Source organism: Nilaparvata lugens, chromosome 5 (genome assembly GCF_014356525.2).
Source record: "Nilaparvata lugens isolate BPH chromosome 5, ASM1435652v1, whole genome shotgun sequence".
In the NCBI taxonomy this organism is placed as follows: Eukaryota; Metazoa; Arthropoda; class Insecta; order Hemiptera; family Delphacidae; genus Nilaparvata; species Nilaparvata lugens.
In genome coordinates this window covers 3,663,041-3,683,855 of record NC_052508.1, presented here as the reverse complement: position 1 = coordinate 3,683,855, position 20,815 = coordinate 3,663,041, and the positions used below count along the sequence as shown (strand labels likewise).

Here is a 20,815-nt window from a genome sequence, read left to right as displayed (position 1 = left end):
AATCTTCGTTTTTAAAAATAGACGAATGTATGAGGAGAACCAGGTGAGTCATCCCCATAATACAAGATTTAGAGGTTTTGTTTACCCACATCATAGACTTAGACTGCTGGAGAGTGGCCCGTTTTATATTGGAATGAAAATATTTAATTCAATCCCACATAAGAGAAATTGATAGCTTGAAGGAGTTCAAAAAACACTCCGGGAATTTCTTATTGTATTGTGTCCTTACAGGTTAGCAGACTTCCTTGTTGATTAATGTGTGTTATGTGAAATCTGTTGTGTTGAAATTGAAGGATGGTAGATATTAGATTAAACTTTTACGTGTCAAATACTGCTGGATCGTTGCTCCCTTAATGCAGTTCAATAATTGTGACGAACAAGAAAATAAAGTAAAGTATCAGTGATAATCATTGATTTATTATTAGTTGATTTTATCTCTGTAATAGTTCTAGATTAAAATTGAGCACAATATCAAGACTGACCTGTGGTGTCATTGAGAACGGCAACCACTTCGACCTTGATGTCCCCCCTCCGCCTGATGGCTTCCCTCAGCATCTCCACTACATCCTCGCCTTGCACGCCCGCGCACTTGAACGACTTGGTCCATGTCACCAGACAGCCACAGTCCATCGATCTTTGGTGCATCGGGAATGAGAACGTGAAACCTGCAAATCATTGGACATCTCAAGAGTTGGACAAGAAAATGTTTTGATAACATAAACTCAGAGATGAGCTTAAGATAAACATGAGATTTCCACATGACTGAGAAAAAATACACAAAGATTTCTTATGAGATTGGGCATGCCGAGCTGGTTTTGACTGTTAATTTAAGCCTGTTTTTCTCTCCAATATTGTGATGTGTTTTACCAAATAAATGAATGAAAAAACCAGTCTTCCACGTACTTCTGTTACTAGCGCTATGAAGCGCTAGAGTCTCGCCGTTTAAACATATACAATTCACAAGCGCTAATTCCAGTAGTTCCACACAGTTCTAACAGAAAGTTCTGCTAACGGTTCGAAATTCCGTTCTCGCTCTTCAACATGGCAAAACACTTTCAATTCCTATGCTTAGTCTATGCTACAGTATATCACTCAAGACATTTTAACTTAATTTTGCTAGTATTCTACAGTAGTCCTCAGCGCTGAGCAGGTACATTCAGTATTACCATAGAGAGAAGATAGAATAAGAAGATATCCCAAAGTAAAGATAGTTTATGTTCCAAATTTCAAGCCAATTTTTTGTTAACTCAAGCCAATCACTGTCGTCTACTGTCTCTTATTACTGTTTTAGATTTCTTATGAGATTGGGCATGCCGAGCTGGTTTTGACTGTTAATTTAAGCCTGTTTTTCTCTCCAATATTGTGATGTGTTTTACCAAATAAATGAATGAAACCAGTCTTCCACGTACTTCTGTTACTAGCGCTATGAAGCGCTAGAGTCTCGCCGTTTAAACATATACAATTCACAAGCGCTAATTCCAGTAGTTCCACACAGTTCTAACAGTTCTGCTAACGGTTCGAAATTCCGTTCTCGCTCTTCAACATGGCAAAAGACTTTCAATTCCTATGCTTAGCCTATGCTACAGTATATCACTCAAGACATTTCAACTTAATTTTGCTAGTATTCTACAGTAGTCCTCAGCGCTGAGCAGGTACATTCAGTATTACCATAGAGAGAAGATAGCATAAGAAGATATCCCAAAGTAAAGATAGTTTATGTTCCAAATTTCAAGCCAATTTTTTGTTAACTCAAGCCAATCACTGTCGTCTACTGTCTCTTGGCCAGGTGAGAGTGTAAGGACAGCACAGTATGAGAGACTACCAGCGTCATATAGCGAACTACTAGGACTATCGGCTTGAGTTAACAATGGAATTTGGAACATAAACGCCATAAATACTATGAATATCTTCTCATGCTAATAAAAACACTTCGCTAAAAACCCTTCTCATGCTATCTTTTCTCTAGAAAAGATATTACCGGTCCCGGTATCTAACATCCATTATTTTGCTGTGATTTAGATTGAAATAATTATAATTAAAACTATATGAAAAAACTTCTTATAAGAATACGAGAATTGTGCTGGATCGAAAAATTGAAAATAGTTCTCGAATTCTATTGCTTGGGAGGGCCGCTTTTTGAATTTGGATATTCATGATAGGTGAAATGGTTCATGGACATGGTATCTAGACAACCTAGCATGCTCAAATTAATTATTGAAATATTTTACTCACGATTTAAGAATGTTGAATATTTACCACTACTTTTTACAAGCTCGACCATGTTGTAACGAGTAAATGCTTAAAAATATATAATGCTGTGGTGGAATATTCTATTGTATTAACTTAAGGTCTCTTACGATTCTTTTAAAACGTTCACAACACGAATTGATTATTTTGTAATAACCAAAAGATCTCATTCGTTAGGAAGAAATAGAATCTCAATAAATAGATTAAATACATCTTATTTGAAAGGTTTCTATGGATTGGTCAATCTAATGATACTTTTCAATAGGAACTCACCCATTGGTAGAGTTTGGTCAGCAATGTTGAATTCCTTGACAAAGTCTGCAATGCATGTTGCCAGGAAATCGAATAGGTCGGTGCCAGGTCCCAAGCGCAGTTCATCGGTGATGTGGTAGTGCTTCACTTCTTCTCGCACCAGTCTCCCTTCCATCAATTCCAACAGGAGAATTCGGAAATTTGTTCCCCCAACATCTAGCGCCAGGAACAGCCCTTCCTCTTCAAAATAAAAAATCTAATTAAATGTCTAATTCTAATCAATAAATTGATTAGAATTGATTGTAAGAAATATTGTATTAATAAATCAATTAATTAATTTATTGATTGTAAAATTTCCTTCTCAGGCTAAAATACTAGATAATTCTTACTAAAGATTACTAGATTAATATAAATTTCCCAGTCACTGAATTGAAAAATCTCAGCGAAATAGTTAAAATTGATTGCAAATGTACGGGGAAGAGTAGAACAAGAAATTTAAACTGCTCAAAGAATAAGTATTCTTCAAAAATAAAAAACAAATTCACAGGCAAAAGTGATACATAAGTACAGTACAACTGTAACGTGAACGTATTGTGCAATAATATGAGTACGGTACAGCTGTATGTAGCTCTAATTATTTTTATAAGCAATCATTACAACAAACAAAATTGTGAACTTTCAAGTATTCTTCAAGCATTTCAAATAGGTACTTCATCAGTAATTGGAAACATAAAGCATTTTTTGCGTTATTGGGGAAAATATTGATTGATCTGTTTATAGGTTTTTTGAAAGGAGCTCTATTTAATTTCTACAGCTGAAGATGTACATTTTCAAATGTTGTAAACTGGAAAATCAGGGTTGTTAAGCAGTATGATGACCCAATCAAGAAATTCACATTGCATTCTAGATTTATAAACTGACCCGTTCCATCAGGTAATTCAGGTACGTATGTGTTTTCCATTTGTAAAGAAGATGGTTCCTCGTTGATGCCAAGCTCTATTTCTGACAGAAATACGGATTTCACCCGAGAAACGACCTCCTCAGATAAATGAATACCTGCGAGCAGGTTCTCCACCTGCAAAAATGAAGACGGCAATGAAAAATTTAAAAATGCATTATCAAAACATAAAGGATGTCTCTACCGATTTAACAATCTTTTTCAACAAAGGAAATCACGTTTCTCTTTGAAAAATTTATTTTCCAATCATTTTTTGAACCGTATACTTCATCCCTGATAAGTCTCAAACTTTTCTTATTTCATAAAAATTAAGTACACATTATGAAAGCGGTATTAGAAGGCATATGAAACACATATGAACGAGCACCTTCTTGTTGAGGATTTCAGTCTGCTGAATTCTATGAAGGAGTATAAGAAGGCAATACTTTCATCAACCTCAGAAGAAAAAAAAATTCTTATTGCATCCATTATTTTGCTCCTTATCTAATATTTTGCTCCAGGAAATAAGACAATTTAGAGATTACCTATGTAAGTGGCTTTGATATTGTTAGAATCTCTTATAAAAATAAAACTTAATGTGACAAAAAATATAAACTCTTATTTAAAGTGATTTGAAAATTAAAGAAAATTATCATTTATTATTAGCATTGGAATCAAGAAAAATAAATGTCTATTTGTTGGATAGACAAATTGACTTCTAATACAGAAATTGAAGACTTCTAATACAGGAAAGATAAAATTAAGTGACATTACTGGTCATGTCAGTCAAATTTGAAATATCAAATTCAGTAAAAATTATTGGTAAAATAGGCTGTGTTTTAAGTGACACCAACAAAGTCTTGATCATTTGTTCTTGATAACCTCGGGTTGACGTTTTTCGCTTTAAACGTACGAAAATGAACTAAGGACTGAAAGACAGGCATGGAATTTTCCTCTTATCTCAGCTTATTACATCTAGTGCTTGATAGAATAGATAATACAGAAAAAACAACTTGCCACAGGATAATTTATTATGAAAAAACTTCACTTTAACGATTTCCGATGATGAATTTCTACCAGTCAGCATTTTGTTGACAATTAGCGCTCACCTTTTTCATCTTGGTGGTGTTTCTGAGGAGTGGTGTTGAGATTCTTGCATAATATTTGTTGGGGGTCACATCTACACTCGACTGGCGGGAAACCATTTTGGCTGGATCCTTGGGACCTTCCTGGAAAAGTATTCAACATTGTATTTATTCTGTATATATATCATTCACTTGTGGATTAATTTTGAACATAACATACGGTAATTATTGTATTTTCATATTAGTATCGATATTTGAATAAAATATTAATAGATCGAAGCTATCTATTTATTATTCCTGTCAGTTTTATTTATTAACCATCACTTCTTTTCAATTAATTCTTCATGTTGAATATCTATTGTAAATAATGAAATGAAATAATAAAATTTATTCCTTTTTATAAAAACATAGAAAAGCTTTGTCACAGATAAACTTGTAGTGGACGAACATGAGACATACTTGAAACAACAAACAATAATAATTGAATTTGAATAGAATTGGGTACATTTCGTCAAAATTAAACATGATTGTAACATTTTAAACAGGGCACAATAATGCTTGCAGCTCAAACATAACAGTGTAAATTGAAACTCAAGACATCATGACATTTGGAGTAATATAATAATTATATAATAGTAATAAATCTATTAATTTCAATAATTATAATATTACGGTGAAGTAGTAAACCATCTAAGATTAATAGTTTAAAAGTAGGTAATATGATTGTTTTATAAATAATTTATATGAAATAGATTGGAATTATACTATAAAGAATATGAGAAAACTGTATTGGAAGGTGATTATCCAACATTAAAGAAGCATTATCGTTTTCTACTGATTTTGAAATGCGTTTCAGAATGAATAGATTATTTGTAATCTGGAAGAAATTACACTTACAGTCTACTCTATAGAGCATTCTTTTCATTCATAATAAAATTTGGTGAATACATGGCATTGAAATGCCACCTTGTCTAGTGAATTTACAACTTTCTTTTAATTTTCAATTGCTAAGAAAGTCTCAATATATAATATTTCTGGAAAGTAAATGAAAAGATAATATTCAACAATTATGATACGATGAGAAATCTTACCAGAACTCAAAACTTTCAACTGTATCTCACGTCATTTATGCACTCACACATACATCTAATTTGAAAGTTAAACATAAACTGATCTTTTTTTGTAACATTCACTTGGATTCGATGGAAATAAAAGTAAGGTCACAAATACGATAACCTGGCATCAGTATCATTTGACTTTGGTGAGCTGAAAACCAAAGCACAATGTAGGTTTAGATAAGAACCTACGCAGAGAATCATTTATGAGCTATAATTCCTTCCAAATATCTTCATGTAATGACAAAACAATTTAGGAAATCATTGCAAATTGATTAATAGCTTGAGATACTACGACCCTTTGTTTTTAAACAGAAAATTTACACTAAGTGATTAGAAATTAACGTAGAATCAGTCTTCATTTCTATGAAGTACAGAAGCTTTCAACACACGCTTTAAAACTGCGGTGTCTCAAGTGTTTTACGAGGCTTATAACCATTTTACTGATAAGTTTGATATGGCATAATAGTCAATGGTCTATCGATTGATTTAGACTAGACAATTTTTGTTTCATGCATTTTTCACACAAATTCTCCCCAAAATTCAATTATTAGTTATATTCAGCAATTACTTGATGATTCATTTTTATGTTTATTCACTTATTTATTTATTCAATTATTAAGACAATTGACTCTGAGAAAACCCCACCAGGTTTTAATAAATGTATTTTTCGAATTTGTATTGCTCCTGACGTATTCAAGTGGTAGAGTGGACATTACTGTCCAAACTTCGCTACGTCAACAAATGAAATAGTGAAAAAGTTATTCTACTCCTGGAAAAAAAAATCGTAAAACTTGAGGATCTAAGAAAATTGAGCATCTAATTACATAACTACCACTACGCGGTGTTTCTTATCACAAAGCTCATTCAATTAATTATTTACTAATCAGCATTTTAAATTGATAACCAAGAAGGAGATTATTTTTTCCAATTATAATAATAATTGTTTCCCAGTTCTAGATTTTTCTATTCTACCACAAAATCTCATATTCTTCATATCTTCTTACATCGTCTTCTGTTTGTTTCAATTTTGAAGATATAATAACTACGATAAATGATTTCAGTCAAAAGCTTCTTTCCATAAACAATTAGCCCCTCCTGGATTGGTTGCGATAGGAGCGTGATTGAATTCATTGAAGATCGCTCCAGTTTTCAAAAGTAATCGCTTCAAGTTAAAAAGCCGCTTTTGCAAGAACATTCTAGATATTTATTAAATCTGGCAACATTTTACAACTGAATGTATCTTAATGTGCCCTCAAATCTCTATAGTTACTTACGCAAATATTTAATAATGTGAAAATTAATGGCTTTTCTGAAATTATCATTATGGCTTCGAATTCTTTGAAAGCTATCAGTGATGATTACATTATTTGAAAGTGCTATGAAAATTTATTTAGGAAATAAATCACTGATTTGAAAATTGATGACAGCTACTACAAAAATATATTATTTGATTGAGATTAAGTTAATAATTGCTTTTGAGCTTCTATTCTTTGACTCAAATGATGCTAATGATTGATGAGATATGTGCTTCTAGCAAGAATAGAAACTACAGGCCGAGAAATGGTAAGTGGCAAGGCTGTTAACAAGGTCATAGTGAAGTGCATCCTCCAATATAGCCATCACAAATAGCCGCTTCTAGCGTATTCTATTCATTGACACAACTATTCTCACTACTATGCTTGTAAACAACTATCAAGAAGCTCGTGCTTTTCATCGTCTCTTTCTAGCACACGCCCCAAACTACACTCTCTGACTTCTCAGGTACAATAACTTATCTACTCATTGGCATTTTTTGACGTTCTCAATGTAATGCTTTCAAGTTTGGAATGTTTCTGAAAGGAATTTATGAATAAAGGTTATCGCCCTAGTTTTGAATAGCAGTGTTCAAGATTTTGCCTTTATGATGAGGATGATGCCCATATGAGTCCCAGACTTGTGAGTGGGTAATGGGCGGTATGATAATGAGAGATGAATGGGCCTGGTTTTATCCTATACTTTTCTTTGGGGACGATTTCACGCCAAACTCTGCAGAACAACCCTCCACTCGATTTTATTAGAATTATTAAATTGCTTTATTCACATTAATTCATCAATTGGATCATGCGATGTATTTTGAGATTCTTTGAAGCATAGGAATTGGTTGGTATTCAAGTTGTAAGAATTTAATGCTTGAAAATGTTGTACATTAAGTTATTAATATAGATACTATTCACTGTGCAACTTGGTCCTACAAATATATTCATATGATTGAATGTATTGAGCGTATGAAAATAAATTAATTAATGAATATACATACACCAAATCCCCGTATATCTAGATTTAGAGTACCTACCTAGTCTGATTGAAATTTGTGAATAATTCCGTTCAATTTAGTCACTTGCAAATTTAGTCCCAGGAATGCATAGAAAGCAAAAACATCTCAGAATCAGATAATGTATTTTCTGTTCACATCATTCAAACAAAATGTAAACACCTAGGAATTCGTCACCATAATGATGATTTACTCAATGTAGCATTGCAAATACTGAAACTATCCTCAGGAGTTGAAATGAATTTGATAAGCGATTGTGATTGAGCCACTGATAACTTCAAGAAGAAACCATCCAACGACGCGCTGGTTCTTATTCTAAAAATAGAGTTGTTTACTCTAGTCTTCGTTCGAGTCTTGATTTGAATTTATTCAGGGAACCGGATTTATCGATTGCAAGAATGTGAGAGAGGCTCTCGGCGCCGTTGACCACAACGTACAAGATTCACTATCTGAAATGCTAATGTTCTTTTTAGAATTAAGAACAACCCTTGAGAAGTCAATGACAAATAGGCTACAAGTTTCAAGTTCACCGCCAGAGGAGAGGCTGTCTGGAAACCAGTTTTGTACAAGCTACATTAATTTATGGTGACATAGATGAAGGAGGAGTTATAGATTGTATTGGACTTGCAAGATTTCCTTGTGGACTGCACAACTAATTTCAATATTTTTTTGTTCCAGCATAATATAAATCATTTTCAGTAAATAGCTTTGAGAGCATATAAAGAATCTCTACAATTTTATAGAGGAATAAAAATGTTTCCTTAATATATTTCAAAAACATATTCAATTTAAAGATTGGATTATTTATGTTATTTAAAAGTAATTACCATCCATTATAATAAGCTCATGTTGAATAATGTCGAGAATCAAAATGTCAATATTGTTTAAATGGGAAACGAAATACTGGCAGCTGAAACTAAATCTCATTCTAATAATATATTTTGTTTAATCATTTTTTAACTGAATAATAGTATCCAACTCATGGTATTTTTTAATTTTAGAGTCGATAAACAATATTATCACCAGCATTATTCAATCTATGTTCTTTGCAATTTAAATATAAGAGTATTTCGTTCACCTCGAGGTGTTAATGACCTAATTAGACAAAATTTCAAATACCTACATTGCGTATTACTCACAAAAGTTTCCTAATAGTTGAATGAATTTTCAATCTTATATATCACTATTCGTCAAACACTTTGAATTCGATCAAATATATTGTTGATTAATTATGTTACAATTTGTCTTTTTCAAGTGTTAAACATACTTTGAGTCGCTAATATTTCGAATGTGAATTATCAAGTTCATTACATGAGGTATATTGCAATAATACGATTCACAGAATTTCAAAAATCTCTGATTTCGTTCAGAATGAATTTGAATCTAACAAGAATTTCATGTAATAATAGAAAGGTCATTCACACATTCAAGGTCTATCAGGACCAGAAGCGATCAACTCCAACTTATTTATTGTTGACCTAACCATAGAGATACAGGCTTCAATCAAAATTATTGTACTTCTGTCAAAGAGCAGAAATCTATTCCGAGAGTTACACGAGCAGAATCTGCTAGAAATGATTTGCTGTCATTCTAACCCGTGTTCTTCTCAGATAACAGCCTTCGCACTAACCCCATACCCAAGCTAATATATGAAGCGGTCTGAAAGAAAAGAACATTTGAAGGAATGGGATTTTGTTCTTATTTCTTCAATACATAAAATCGTATGCTATGAATCCTCTCATAAAACATGTATTTGTTCTTGATAATGAAGATGTAGTTTTCAGTTTCAGCAATCAAGCACTTCTGTTTTTCAATGATCGAAATATTTTATAGAGTTCAAATACAATTGTATCAAGATTGTATCATCGATTCAATTCAATTGAATCTATCAACGGTATCAAGAGATACGTTGTGTTTTAAAATGATTATTAAAAGTATAGGGACAATTGTATTTTATAAAAAATGTAATACTATTGTTAGCTATTGTCAAATTAGTAGATTTGAGAAGATCTTGTTTAATTTATATTATGTAATTTGAGAGTTTCAAAATCAATATAAATTTTGCTGATTTTATCTGTTCAATAACAGTGAAAAGAAAAATGTAATAATCAATATCAATCTCAAAACTCAATATCAATGAGAACTGAGAATGGAAAAGCATCTTGTTTCTCAATAACTAATGTGAGCTGCAATAACATTATTATAATGAGATTCTGTTAAACATGGTACTGCTAACGTATTGTTGAGTTAGATTCTTATTAGGTATTCAATGTTTAACTCAGCTATCACAATGTGTAATCAATAAATTATCAGCAATCATAGAGCATAACCAGAATGAGAACAGGACAAAAATAGAATAACGCGTCATAAACTTATTGCAACCAATAAAAGTTCATTCCTCATTAAATGCACATCATATAAAAAGCAATTTTCTCAACAATGCGAGAAGGTGAAACGTCAAAAAAGAAATCGAGTATGATATCACATTGCCTATCACAAGTCAATAATATTAATGCTTGTTTATTGTTTATTGCCTTATCGAATACGGAAAAGAGAATCAAGAGAATTTTTTCAGTAGTGGATGTCAAAGTAGTTTGACCGTACTCGAGTGAATGACGATTAACTTGACAAAGCTTCTAGGCTGGGGAAAAACATCAATTATCTCAATTTCAGCTTTCTAATAACTGACTTCATTTCATTATAACTTCTTTCATTATTGACTGGCAATTGTATTTGATTTCATACATGGAGATAAGAATGGTATCATACTTTTTGTATGGACTTTTTTACTCAACAATAATTTTAGCCAATTAATTAACAACATCTGACCTTGAAAACAAATTTTCGACCGACGAAAACAACTGCTATAGTGTTATTGTGTTGGAGAATCAATTAACGCTTGGTATACCGGTCAGAAAAAAGATGATGAAAAGGTTGATAGAGAAAGTGGATTAGTTTTGTGAAAATATCGTCGTTCGACAGAAACAATTATGTTGACAAATATGATTGAAATCTTGAAATTCAGTATGCAACTCATTATTCAATCAGTTGGAAAAGAGCTGGATAGAAATAGTCATGTTTCCTCTGTTCTGTCACGTTTCTCTTCTATTGAAATACAGTTTTCAATCTTCATTACCGAAGAATACACAGACTGTATTCGATTGCTACCGTTCTCATTTGCTGACTAAATAGAAGCAGGCTCCCTTTTTCAGTTCGGGAAATCCTTGGAAACAGTTCTGCCATTTCGAATCAATGATCATTCAATGAGATTTTCCGGACCGGAGTTCATGTTTTGATCACGTACTGTTGTGATAGAGATAAGAGATGTTAGATGATTTTTTGTGAATAGCTTCAACTCTAAGCTCAATTTGCTTTTCATCCTATCTATATCTCTACAAATCATCAATGATTTCTTACCCTACTCTTACAATATTTTCACTACATATTGAACCTTAAATTCACATTCATACTCCTCCTCAAACATAGATAATGTTTGCATGTATTCTTTTTTTAATATATATCAAACTTGTATTGTGTGTGAAATAAATAAATTGAATAAAAATAAATGCACATGTATGAATGTGAATATTCATACACATTTTTTTATTGCAATAACTGTCGAATATATCTTTGAATTTTTCCAGTCAAATTTGACAGTAAAAACATCACAGACCATATTTATAACTGTTTCCATTATCAATCAGTTACTAGAATCGTTCTGACTGATAACCACAGGCAACAAAACGGGCTTCGTTCGTTAAGAATGTTCAATACGGATTTATTTGTTATAATACAATTACAAATTGAGAAGCATGCTATGAACTTATAAAGATACTAGAGAATCATTTTAAATTGTCTCATATATCCAGGTATGGCTAAGCCACATTAGAGTGCGTAGTACTGATAAGGAAAAAAGTTCAGCTCATGAACTGAAAGGTAACTTCAATTCGCGGCAGACGGTAAATACTTGCAGCTGATTTACTTTCAACATTTTATCACTAGTATTGTCTTCAGGTCAAGGAAAACAAGTATTCTATTCTATTGTTCTACTTGTCAATCAGTGGCACTTGCTTAGACTGTCAACAACATTATCATCATAAATCAAACTAGTAGGAACAGAGTATTACTATAATTCTTCCTCAAAGAGGTGTTTGCATTTTTATAAGTGTTGATTTTAGTTCAAAGTTCTATGAGACAGAATAGAACAACATTAGTTTAAAGTCTGCATTTCATATAGACTGTATAAGTTGTTAGACTGTACGGTCACGTTACTGCAAGAGAGTAGTTTTTTCTATGGTAAATCAGCTCTCTGATCTGTCTAAGTCAACTTTTCTACAATAGATATTTATTTTGTAATAAATAATGTAATGGTAATTTGTTTCCAAAATTGTACACTTTACAAATCACAAGGAATTTTGACATAAAAATTTAGCTTGAATTAATATTTTTGATAGAGTAATAATACGAAGAAGAAAAGGTGGAAGGGAGAGCATTGGAGAGGGCGATGATCCAGGCAAAGGAGGAATTTGAGAATAAGAACTTGGGAGACTAGGAATGAGGAACAAGTATTATGAAGAAGTGTTTATGAGAAATGTACGGCGACTTGGAAGCTTGAAAGATAGATGAAGTCTAGAATCTAGAAAAAAGAAAATTAAGGAAAACGAAAGTGACACGAGCAAACTATTGGAGATCAATAAAATACGGTAAGGTCTTATTAAGATTCAAAAAACGAGACGATTAATAGCTGGAAGAGCATATGTGAGAGGCACAAAGGTTCAAGTTCAAGCTCTGGCGTCCTGCCGCGACAATTTTTCACCGGTATACAAATTCCATAATAATATGATACAAAAACCAACATTCCCTTCAAACTGCTAACCATAACTAACCCTACACTTAAGTCAGAAAGTGGCCCCCCATGGACTCGCCTGTTAAACTTCTCAGACTAACATATTTCTTCGCTGGAGCAGCAATTCCCAAGATCTACTCGATTGATAAATTAATAAGACCAATTGTAGATAAAGAAACTCACGACTACTTGTTTTGGGAACATTTAATTGTTATGGATGGAAGATTTGTCCAACAAAACTATGTTTTATTTAGATGTCCAAAAACTTGGAATCATGCGTGTATTAAAACAATAATATGGTAAGTACTTGGACTTGAACGTTAAGTAGACACCCTTGATTTTCTTATTCAGATATTCGAATTAATTTTTTATTTGTACGAATTTATATATTATGCTATTACATAATAATTACAAAAATAAAATTATCAACAGAACTCGAAGCTCACAAGATCGTGAGCTTGTATTAAGAAGAGAAAAAATACTGAAGTACAAAAGAAAAATATATAGATATATTACAAAGTGAATTTGCCATAAATTCAATAATATTATTGTTCCCAATCATTAATTATTTCCATAGACCTCTTAAAAATAAGATATTTATCATCAAACTGAAAAAATACTCTCCTGTGATCGTTCTAACCAAAACTTACATGAACCATTTTGCTACTTTTTCAAATTTTGCTATTCTCTAGTAAGTGCAATCTTGAGATAAATCAGCGGTAATTTCAGGCAAAACCAGCAATTATAGCGATGGAAAATGTCACTGCTACAAAAACATTTTTTTTGTCTTTACATTAATTCTTTGAGCGATTTTCGGGCACAAGTGTATCCCTCTAAAACAAAACGTTCTTGTAATTTTAAAAAGTAATCATATAAATAATACTTGAATGTTGGGTAACATTTGAATTCTCATAAAGAACTTACAATGGTGGTGAATTTAGTGAGAAAACCCGTTCAATGCCAATCATAATTACAGTATTGTTGAGTGTTATTGAAGAATATGGCTAAGCTATGAGCACATTGACAAACTTGATAACAAATTAATTCAATCCTAACTATAATATAACAAATTATTCAGCTGAAACCCAATCTTCTCCTCGAATTCCCAAATTGTTTTGAATACGTAACTCACCTTATCAAGACGCGATCATCTCAATTCGGATTGATGTGAGGCCTTGATAAGAAATATGGAACTACATCGACCAAGTAGTGATGGAAGCTGAGCTCATATCAATTGAGCAGCAGACACACACACACACTCTGGCCACACCACATTGCTACAGTGGAATTCACTTTTAACAGTCAGCATCCCTTATGAATAGCATCAATGCTGTCCATTTAACCAATGATGACAGTTGACTAAGCAACAGCAGTGACTGTTCTTCGAGTCCCCACCACTCATAAAAAAATAGTCGAGCCCTCGCCAATATGAAGCTTCCCGGCAGATTAAGCCATAGTAGGCCTACTATACTGTAGTAGGCGTGTTGCATTCAGTTTACGCAACACACAATAAAGTAGCTAAGGAGAGATGAAATAAGTTTGAGACTATTTTTGAGAAAGAGAAAAATGTAGATGATAAAAATATGGAAAGAGAGAGTAGATAAACACACAATAACGTAACGAAGGAGAGATAAAGTAAGTTGTAGGCTATTTTTGAGAAAGAGAAAAATATAGATGATAGAAATATGGAAAGAGAGAGTAGATAATCTTGTAAATGAAAAAAGATCGAGTAATGAAACAATTTTCAAGTAAATTTGCTTTAGTAATGAGAGTAATGAGAACGAAATGTGCTTATGCATTTTATAGGTAGTAAAAATATGGAAAAAAGAATAGATAAACTTCGAAAATTCGAAGCTTCAGTAATGTTAGAAGGAGCGCGAACCAGTTCGTATCAATATTACTAATAATTGGTGGCAATCAAGATCAGACCTACCTTGTTAATAAGTGAGTTATTTTATGTCTAAAGCATTCATCAACAAAGCAATTACCAAGAGGCATTTTCATGCTAATGGAACAGAACTTACAAGTCTAAAAGGAGAATTACAGAGAAACACCCCGGAGAGGATAGGTAGTGCAGAACTTTTTTTTGTTAAACTATAAAAAATTATTGGATAAATAATATTTTCCGTTCATACATAAGTTTTAATTTCAATGTTTTATGTTTTGACGACCATGATTGAATGTCAATATTGTTTAAATTTTTATCGATCTACCTTATATGTCAATAGAAAAATTAATATGAGAAAAGAAATACATAATAGAATAATACTGTAATAGATGAGGTGTTCGGTTGAAGACATTCCAACTAAAATATAGTGAAAACTGACATTTTTTCAAGTATCAAGATTTTATTAAATCCAGAAGTACCACCTCCTTATTAAGATATTTAAGTAGTCTTTATTTAAGTAGTAGTCTTTAACCATGGTCGTGTACCAAATTAAAGTGTAAAAAAACTGACAACATCTATGTGTTTTTATTTCAATAATGTTTTTCATTATTATTTGTACAATATTTTTTATTTCACATAAAGTTTAGTCAAAACTAAAATGGTCTAAACAACTTATTATTTCACTTTCACTTTTATTATTTTAGAACATTATCTATGGTACTTTAGTTGAATAGAACATTAAATTTCTTCCTTTTCTTTGTAAGGGTAATTGAAGAGCCAAAAATCTATTGATATCAGTTTTCTCAAATATTAATAACTTATAGTTGTTGATGGTGGTGATGGTTAAGTTATGACTGAAATGTTTGTATTATTTCTTTGAGAAAATAATAGATCAAAATACGGTAAAACAATATAAGTAATAATACAAAAAAGACTAGGTGACTCAGGAAGGAAGTCTTCTCACTTTACAGTAGTTTAATAATAAAAATAAATTATTTATTCCCTACATACAAATGCAATATAAATTTACAGAAATTTGAACTAATACTGACTGAATGGGCTACTGATTAAGTATCCTATCCATGATAAAGTTGTATCTTAATTGGATATAAATTATTCATACCAAATGTATGTATCACTAATCCTCATAAAAACTATACTCTCCATGAAAACTTTGTATGTAAATTTGATGCGCCAACATCAATTCAAGAATGAGTATGAATTTCTATATAAAATGACCATCACCAATACTACAAAAGAATTCCCTTTCTCACTTTTCTTGCCTACTACCGTAGATAAGGGAAGTATTGCTCTTTCAAATTTTCATCATTTCTCTGGAAATTGATAATCTGAGTACCCTTTATTAAAACTTTAATTCACAACATGTTTCAATATATTAATGCCATTTTTAAGTTGATATTTTTAAACATGTTGGGAATAAAAGTTTTAAAAAGGCACTTGGATTTCTAATTTCCAGATAGATAAAAGTGGCCCTCAACAAAATTTTATATTTATTACTTACGCTGTTGCATATCCATACAACCAGATTAGGTTCTGAGTAAATTTCCACAGTCTGATGATGACCCACACCAGGTCGAAACGATCGTCACTACCAAAGTAAGTGCATTTTCACTCCAAAAGTGTTTTTTTAATTCAAGTTTAATTCATTACTTCTATACGTTTAAAGATTTTCTGAGTTGAAATGAAGTTTCGATGTAAATATTATTATCTCAATGTAACAAACCATCTCAAAACTACTTTACAACAATAACTTTTGATAATGAAGTTATGTCGTTCTCAATAAATCATTAAACTTGTGTTCGAATAAAAAATTATCACTAATACAACAAAAATCAGCAGTTTTTCTGATAAAAGTATCAATGTCTTTTAGATAAGGTATCTCAACTTTCATTCAATTACGAGATAATAAATGAATTTTATGAATGTGTCCTACCTTGTCAGCTGTAGTTTACTGCAGGAGTCCAAAGACAATCTGGAAGGGATGCTGGCGGAGTAGCATAATTTTGTTCGCCACTTGTTCGGATCAGCGCTGTTCGGACCAAGGGGATGAAAACGCAGTGCGCACGCACAGAAACGCTGAACTAATTCAGATGATGCGCACTGGAGTTTGGAGTTTTTGAAGTTTGTTATACTGGCTTCAGAGCGTCAGAACGAAAAGACTAACTTCAGAGCGTCAAAACACTGGACAGCGCGGTTATCGGCAACTGACTGCACTGACTGACTCCTTTCGCCGATCTTGAAAGTGGTTGCGGTCATTACTGACCTCGTACAAGTCTGACCAACGTCCCCCCCTCTTCCGTTCATCCTCCTGTCTTCACCAATCAGAAGACATTGGGCGCAGCTTATGCTCTTTCCTGCAAAATTGAAAGAGCATAGATCTTGGAAAGAACGTGTTACCATAAGTTTATTAACTGGATTGAAAAGTATACAACTTTGGATTCGCAGTGCATCGGTGATTACCGTAGATTTATTTATCCTAATTTTAGTAACTAACACAATAAGTTGACTTTAGATTTACAGTAGAAAGTGAGTTAAGAATTGACAAGATCGTGAGAAATTTTATCAATGAATCTGAGAGTTGATTTTATAAAGTTATAACATATTTTCTTTAAATGTATAAATTCAGGGCTACTTTCTTATATTTATAAAATAGAATTATAGTACCCTTTGAAATTAATAAAATAATAGAATAGGAATACAAAATTATAACTACTAGTTTCGGTGATCACACCATCGTCAGGTTTAAAAAAAAATCAAATAAATGTTTTCTAATAGTTTTGTTATTTTTAATATCATCTTCAAGTGATTTCACTTAGAATTATTATTTTTTAATTTGGAATTTAATCTTTATTTGAAATTTATTTTTAAAGCCTTACGATCACCGAAACTAGTAGTTATAATAATTGTATTTTTATTCTATTATTTCATTAATTTTAAAGGGTACTACCATTCTATTTTATAAATTATAGCATATTATTACCAATTTTTACTGATTGATTATACTTGAAATGGCATTATTGGGTAATTGTAACGATCTTTCCAACAAAGAAACCGAAGTAGATTTTTTCAATAGAATGAATTGGATAGAATGAAACTTTAATATAGAATTGTTGTGAGAATTGAAAAGATAGAGTTATCTATTAGATAAAATTAAATCTAACTGAGCGACATTCTATTCTTAATAGGTAGAATAATAACATTTGAAATCTTCTACTCCAAAAATTTACTGGGTTTATTGTTTTTATATTTTCTGAATTATATTAGAACTGAAAAATTATATAGTTTGATTGAAATGTATTATTATGAGATTGAGTTCATTATATAGCCTGAGTCTTATTTTGAATTGTTAAAAAAATAATGCATAACTTTTACACAGATGAGAATGAATTAATTTTCAAATATTGTTAGAAACAACACACAATATCTAGAAATACATTCAAGAATTTTTAAAAAATGGGTACCTAATTTATTCAAATTAAAGAACTGTAGCAAAGTAGGGTTGAGAAGTCATATGATGGGTATTAAGCTAATTTAAAAAAGTAATGTGTGGAAAAGAAGGAATCAGATAACAAATAGGAGTACTGCAGCGTAATTATAGAAAGTAAAAGGGTTGACTTACCAGTTCCTCTGTATGGTTCGATTGGATCATGGTTTGTGGTCATAGGCTGTGGTATTCCGGCATCATATTTCTTCATCACTATTCACCTCATCAGTAGTGCAGTTTTCAGATTCATTTGAGAATCATCAGCAAAAAATGTGGTACACCAAGAGATGACAACACCGCTCTCTCAGAAGATAAAAAAAATCTTTTAGAAGATTAAGAATATCCCAACATCCAACTAGTTGAGAAAATACGTATGGATTCACGAAATTAACATAATACTATAAGTATTTTTTTCTATTACTACATTATCATCAGCAATAAAGGAGGGTCCTCCTTGCTAGTGTCATGAAGGGGAGGCATTCAAGCAGATGCACCTCATAATGACAGCACACTCACGCAAGACATTCTCTTGAACAGGCAAGATTCCCACTTCTTTCCAAAAAATGTGTCTAGTATCTGAATTAACCAATCTTCAGACTGTTAAAAATCTTTTAGATAAGGAAATGTGAACTGTTTCCGGGAGCCTACTCTTATCTTCAAGGAAATTCTTCCAACCCAAGATCACCTCTTCACTGACATAGGCTATTCACCCCACAATCATTCGATATTCGTGGGGTGAGCCCTCTAGCATATGAGTCACAAAAATGAAACACTTTCTTGATTTTAAACGACAGGTTGATGCCACAGAGAAGGATGGGATGATAGGATCATGTTTCTTCTGTGTTGATGCTCAAACGAAGGATGAAGTAAGCTATTTGCCTGCTAGCACTTATTTTATCCCATGCAGCCTTTCTTCTTATTTAGTGAGGTATTGTCAAAATGATAACAAAACTGGTGTAAATATAATATTTTCATTGTATTTTTCCAATGCGTGTTTTTTAATCACTTGATCTGATACATGTACAAAAATTCAATATTTCTCTCCATTATGAGAGCTTTCAATGCATGATATTTCAAAACATTCATATAAGAACATCTCAGCACTTAGTTGCAACTGTGAGGTTCTGTAACCTTATAGCTCATACCTTCTGTTACGTGATTTTAGGTAATAGAACCTACTAGTTTTGGAATTATAATAAGCGTAAATGATGAGCTTTTGTGCCCTAGCAAATGTTAACTTACTATTAATCAGAAATTAATTAATTAATAGGATATAATCAGAAAGTAATTAATTAATAATTATTAATCAGATACTATTATTCAGAAAAAATTACTGTGAAATCCATTTCAGACTGCTGTATTCATGATTTACCCAACCCTCTAGGAAGAAGACCCCGTGGGAGACCCAGTCAGAGATGGTGGCAACAGGTTAAGACTGACATGGAGAAACTTAAAGTGACAGAAAGAGATGCTGAGGAGCGAACTACGTGGAGACAGTTTGTTGGTGCGGCAAATGTCAAATGTCAACTTAGATATAGATGGCCCTAGGAGTAAGTAAGTAGTATTCATGAAAGCACATCTCAGCACCTAGTCATAGCTGTGGGGTATCTTCTCCCTATGTTCTCTGTTCTCGTAATATAGAACCTTCTTTTTTCAAGTTACAATAAGCAAAAATGTGGACCTTGTCTGTTGCAAGAAACCGTCTGCTTGGAACATTTCTCTATTGATAAGTTTGGATGAAATTTCAGCCAATCTACAAGTTCTCATTTCTTCTACTAGTAAACGCAAATTGGAGAGGAGGGTCCTCCTTGCTAGTGTCATGAAGGGGAGGCATTCAAGCAGATGCACCTCATAATGACAGCACACTCACGCAAGACATTCTCTTGAACAGGCAAGATTCCCACTTCTTTCCAAAAAATGTGTCTAGTATCTGAATTAACCAATCTTCAGACTGTTAAAAATCTTTTAGATAAGGAAATGTGAACTGTTTCCGGGAGCCTACTCTTATCTTCAAGGAAATTCTTCCAACCCAAGATCACCTCTTCACTGACATAGGCTATTCACCCCACAATCATTCGATATTCGTGGGGTGAGCCCTCTAGCATATGAGTCACAAAAATGAAACACTTTCTTGATTTTAAACGACAGGTTGATGCCACAGAGAAGGATGGGATGATAGGATCATGTTTCTTCTGTGTTGATGCTCAAACGAAGGATGAAGTAAGCTATTTGCCTGCTAGCACTTATTTTATCCCATGCAGCCTTTCTTCTTATTTAGTGAGGTATTGTCAAAATGATAACAAAACTGGTGTAAATATAATATTTTCATTGTATTTTTCCAATGCGTGTTTTTTAATCACTTGATCTGATACATGTACAAAAATTCAATATTTCTCTCCATTATGAGAGCTTTCAATGCATGATATTTCAAAACATTCATATAAGAACATCTCAGCACTTAGTTGCAACTGTGAGGTTCTGTAACCTTATAGCTCATACCTTCTGTTACGTGATTTTAGGTAATAGAACCTACTAGTTTTGGAATTATAATAAGCGTAAATGATGAGCTTTTGTGCCCTAGCAAATGTTAACTTACTATTAATCAGATATAATCAGAAATTAATTA

At 32.3% G+C, this 20,815-nt stretch overlaps 1 protein-coding gene across 4 annotated transcripts in view; it reads right to left on the bottom strand.

The window, feature by feature from the left end:
* The window catches only part of LOC111043460 (hexokinase-1), a 31,937-nt gene extending 14,819 nt beyond the window's left edge, over positions 1–17,118 (bottom strand). The window contains exons 1-5 of one of the 4 annotated variants that reach the window (XM_022328418.2): positions 16,639–17,118; positions 4,546–4,665; positions 3,421–3,574; positions 2,521–2,739; positions 483–665 (exon numbers count right to left, since the gene is read on the bottom strand). In XM_022328418.2, coding sequence (XP_022184110.1) covers positions 483–665; positions 2,521–2,739; positions 3,421–3,574; positions 4,546–4,641 — 652 coding nt within the window. In that variant the 5' untranslated portion in view covers positions 4,642–4,665; positions 16,639–17,118. Of the gene's footprint in view, positions 1–482; positions 666–2,520; positions 2,740–3,420; positions 3,575–4,545; positions 4,666–5,612; positions 6,045–7,971; positions 8,397–13,928; positions 14,145–16,638 lie in introns of those variants that run through there. The other 3 variants (XM_022328419.2, XM_039429732.1, XM_022328417.2) reach the window with 3 other exon arrangements.
* Between the last annotated feature and the right edge of the window lie 3,697 nt (positions 17,119–20,815).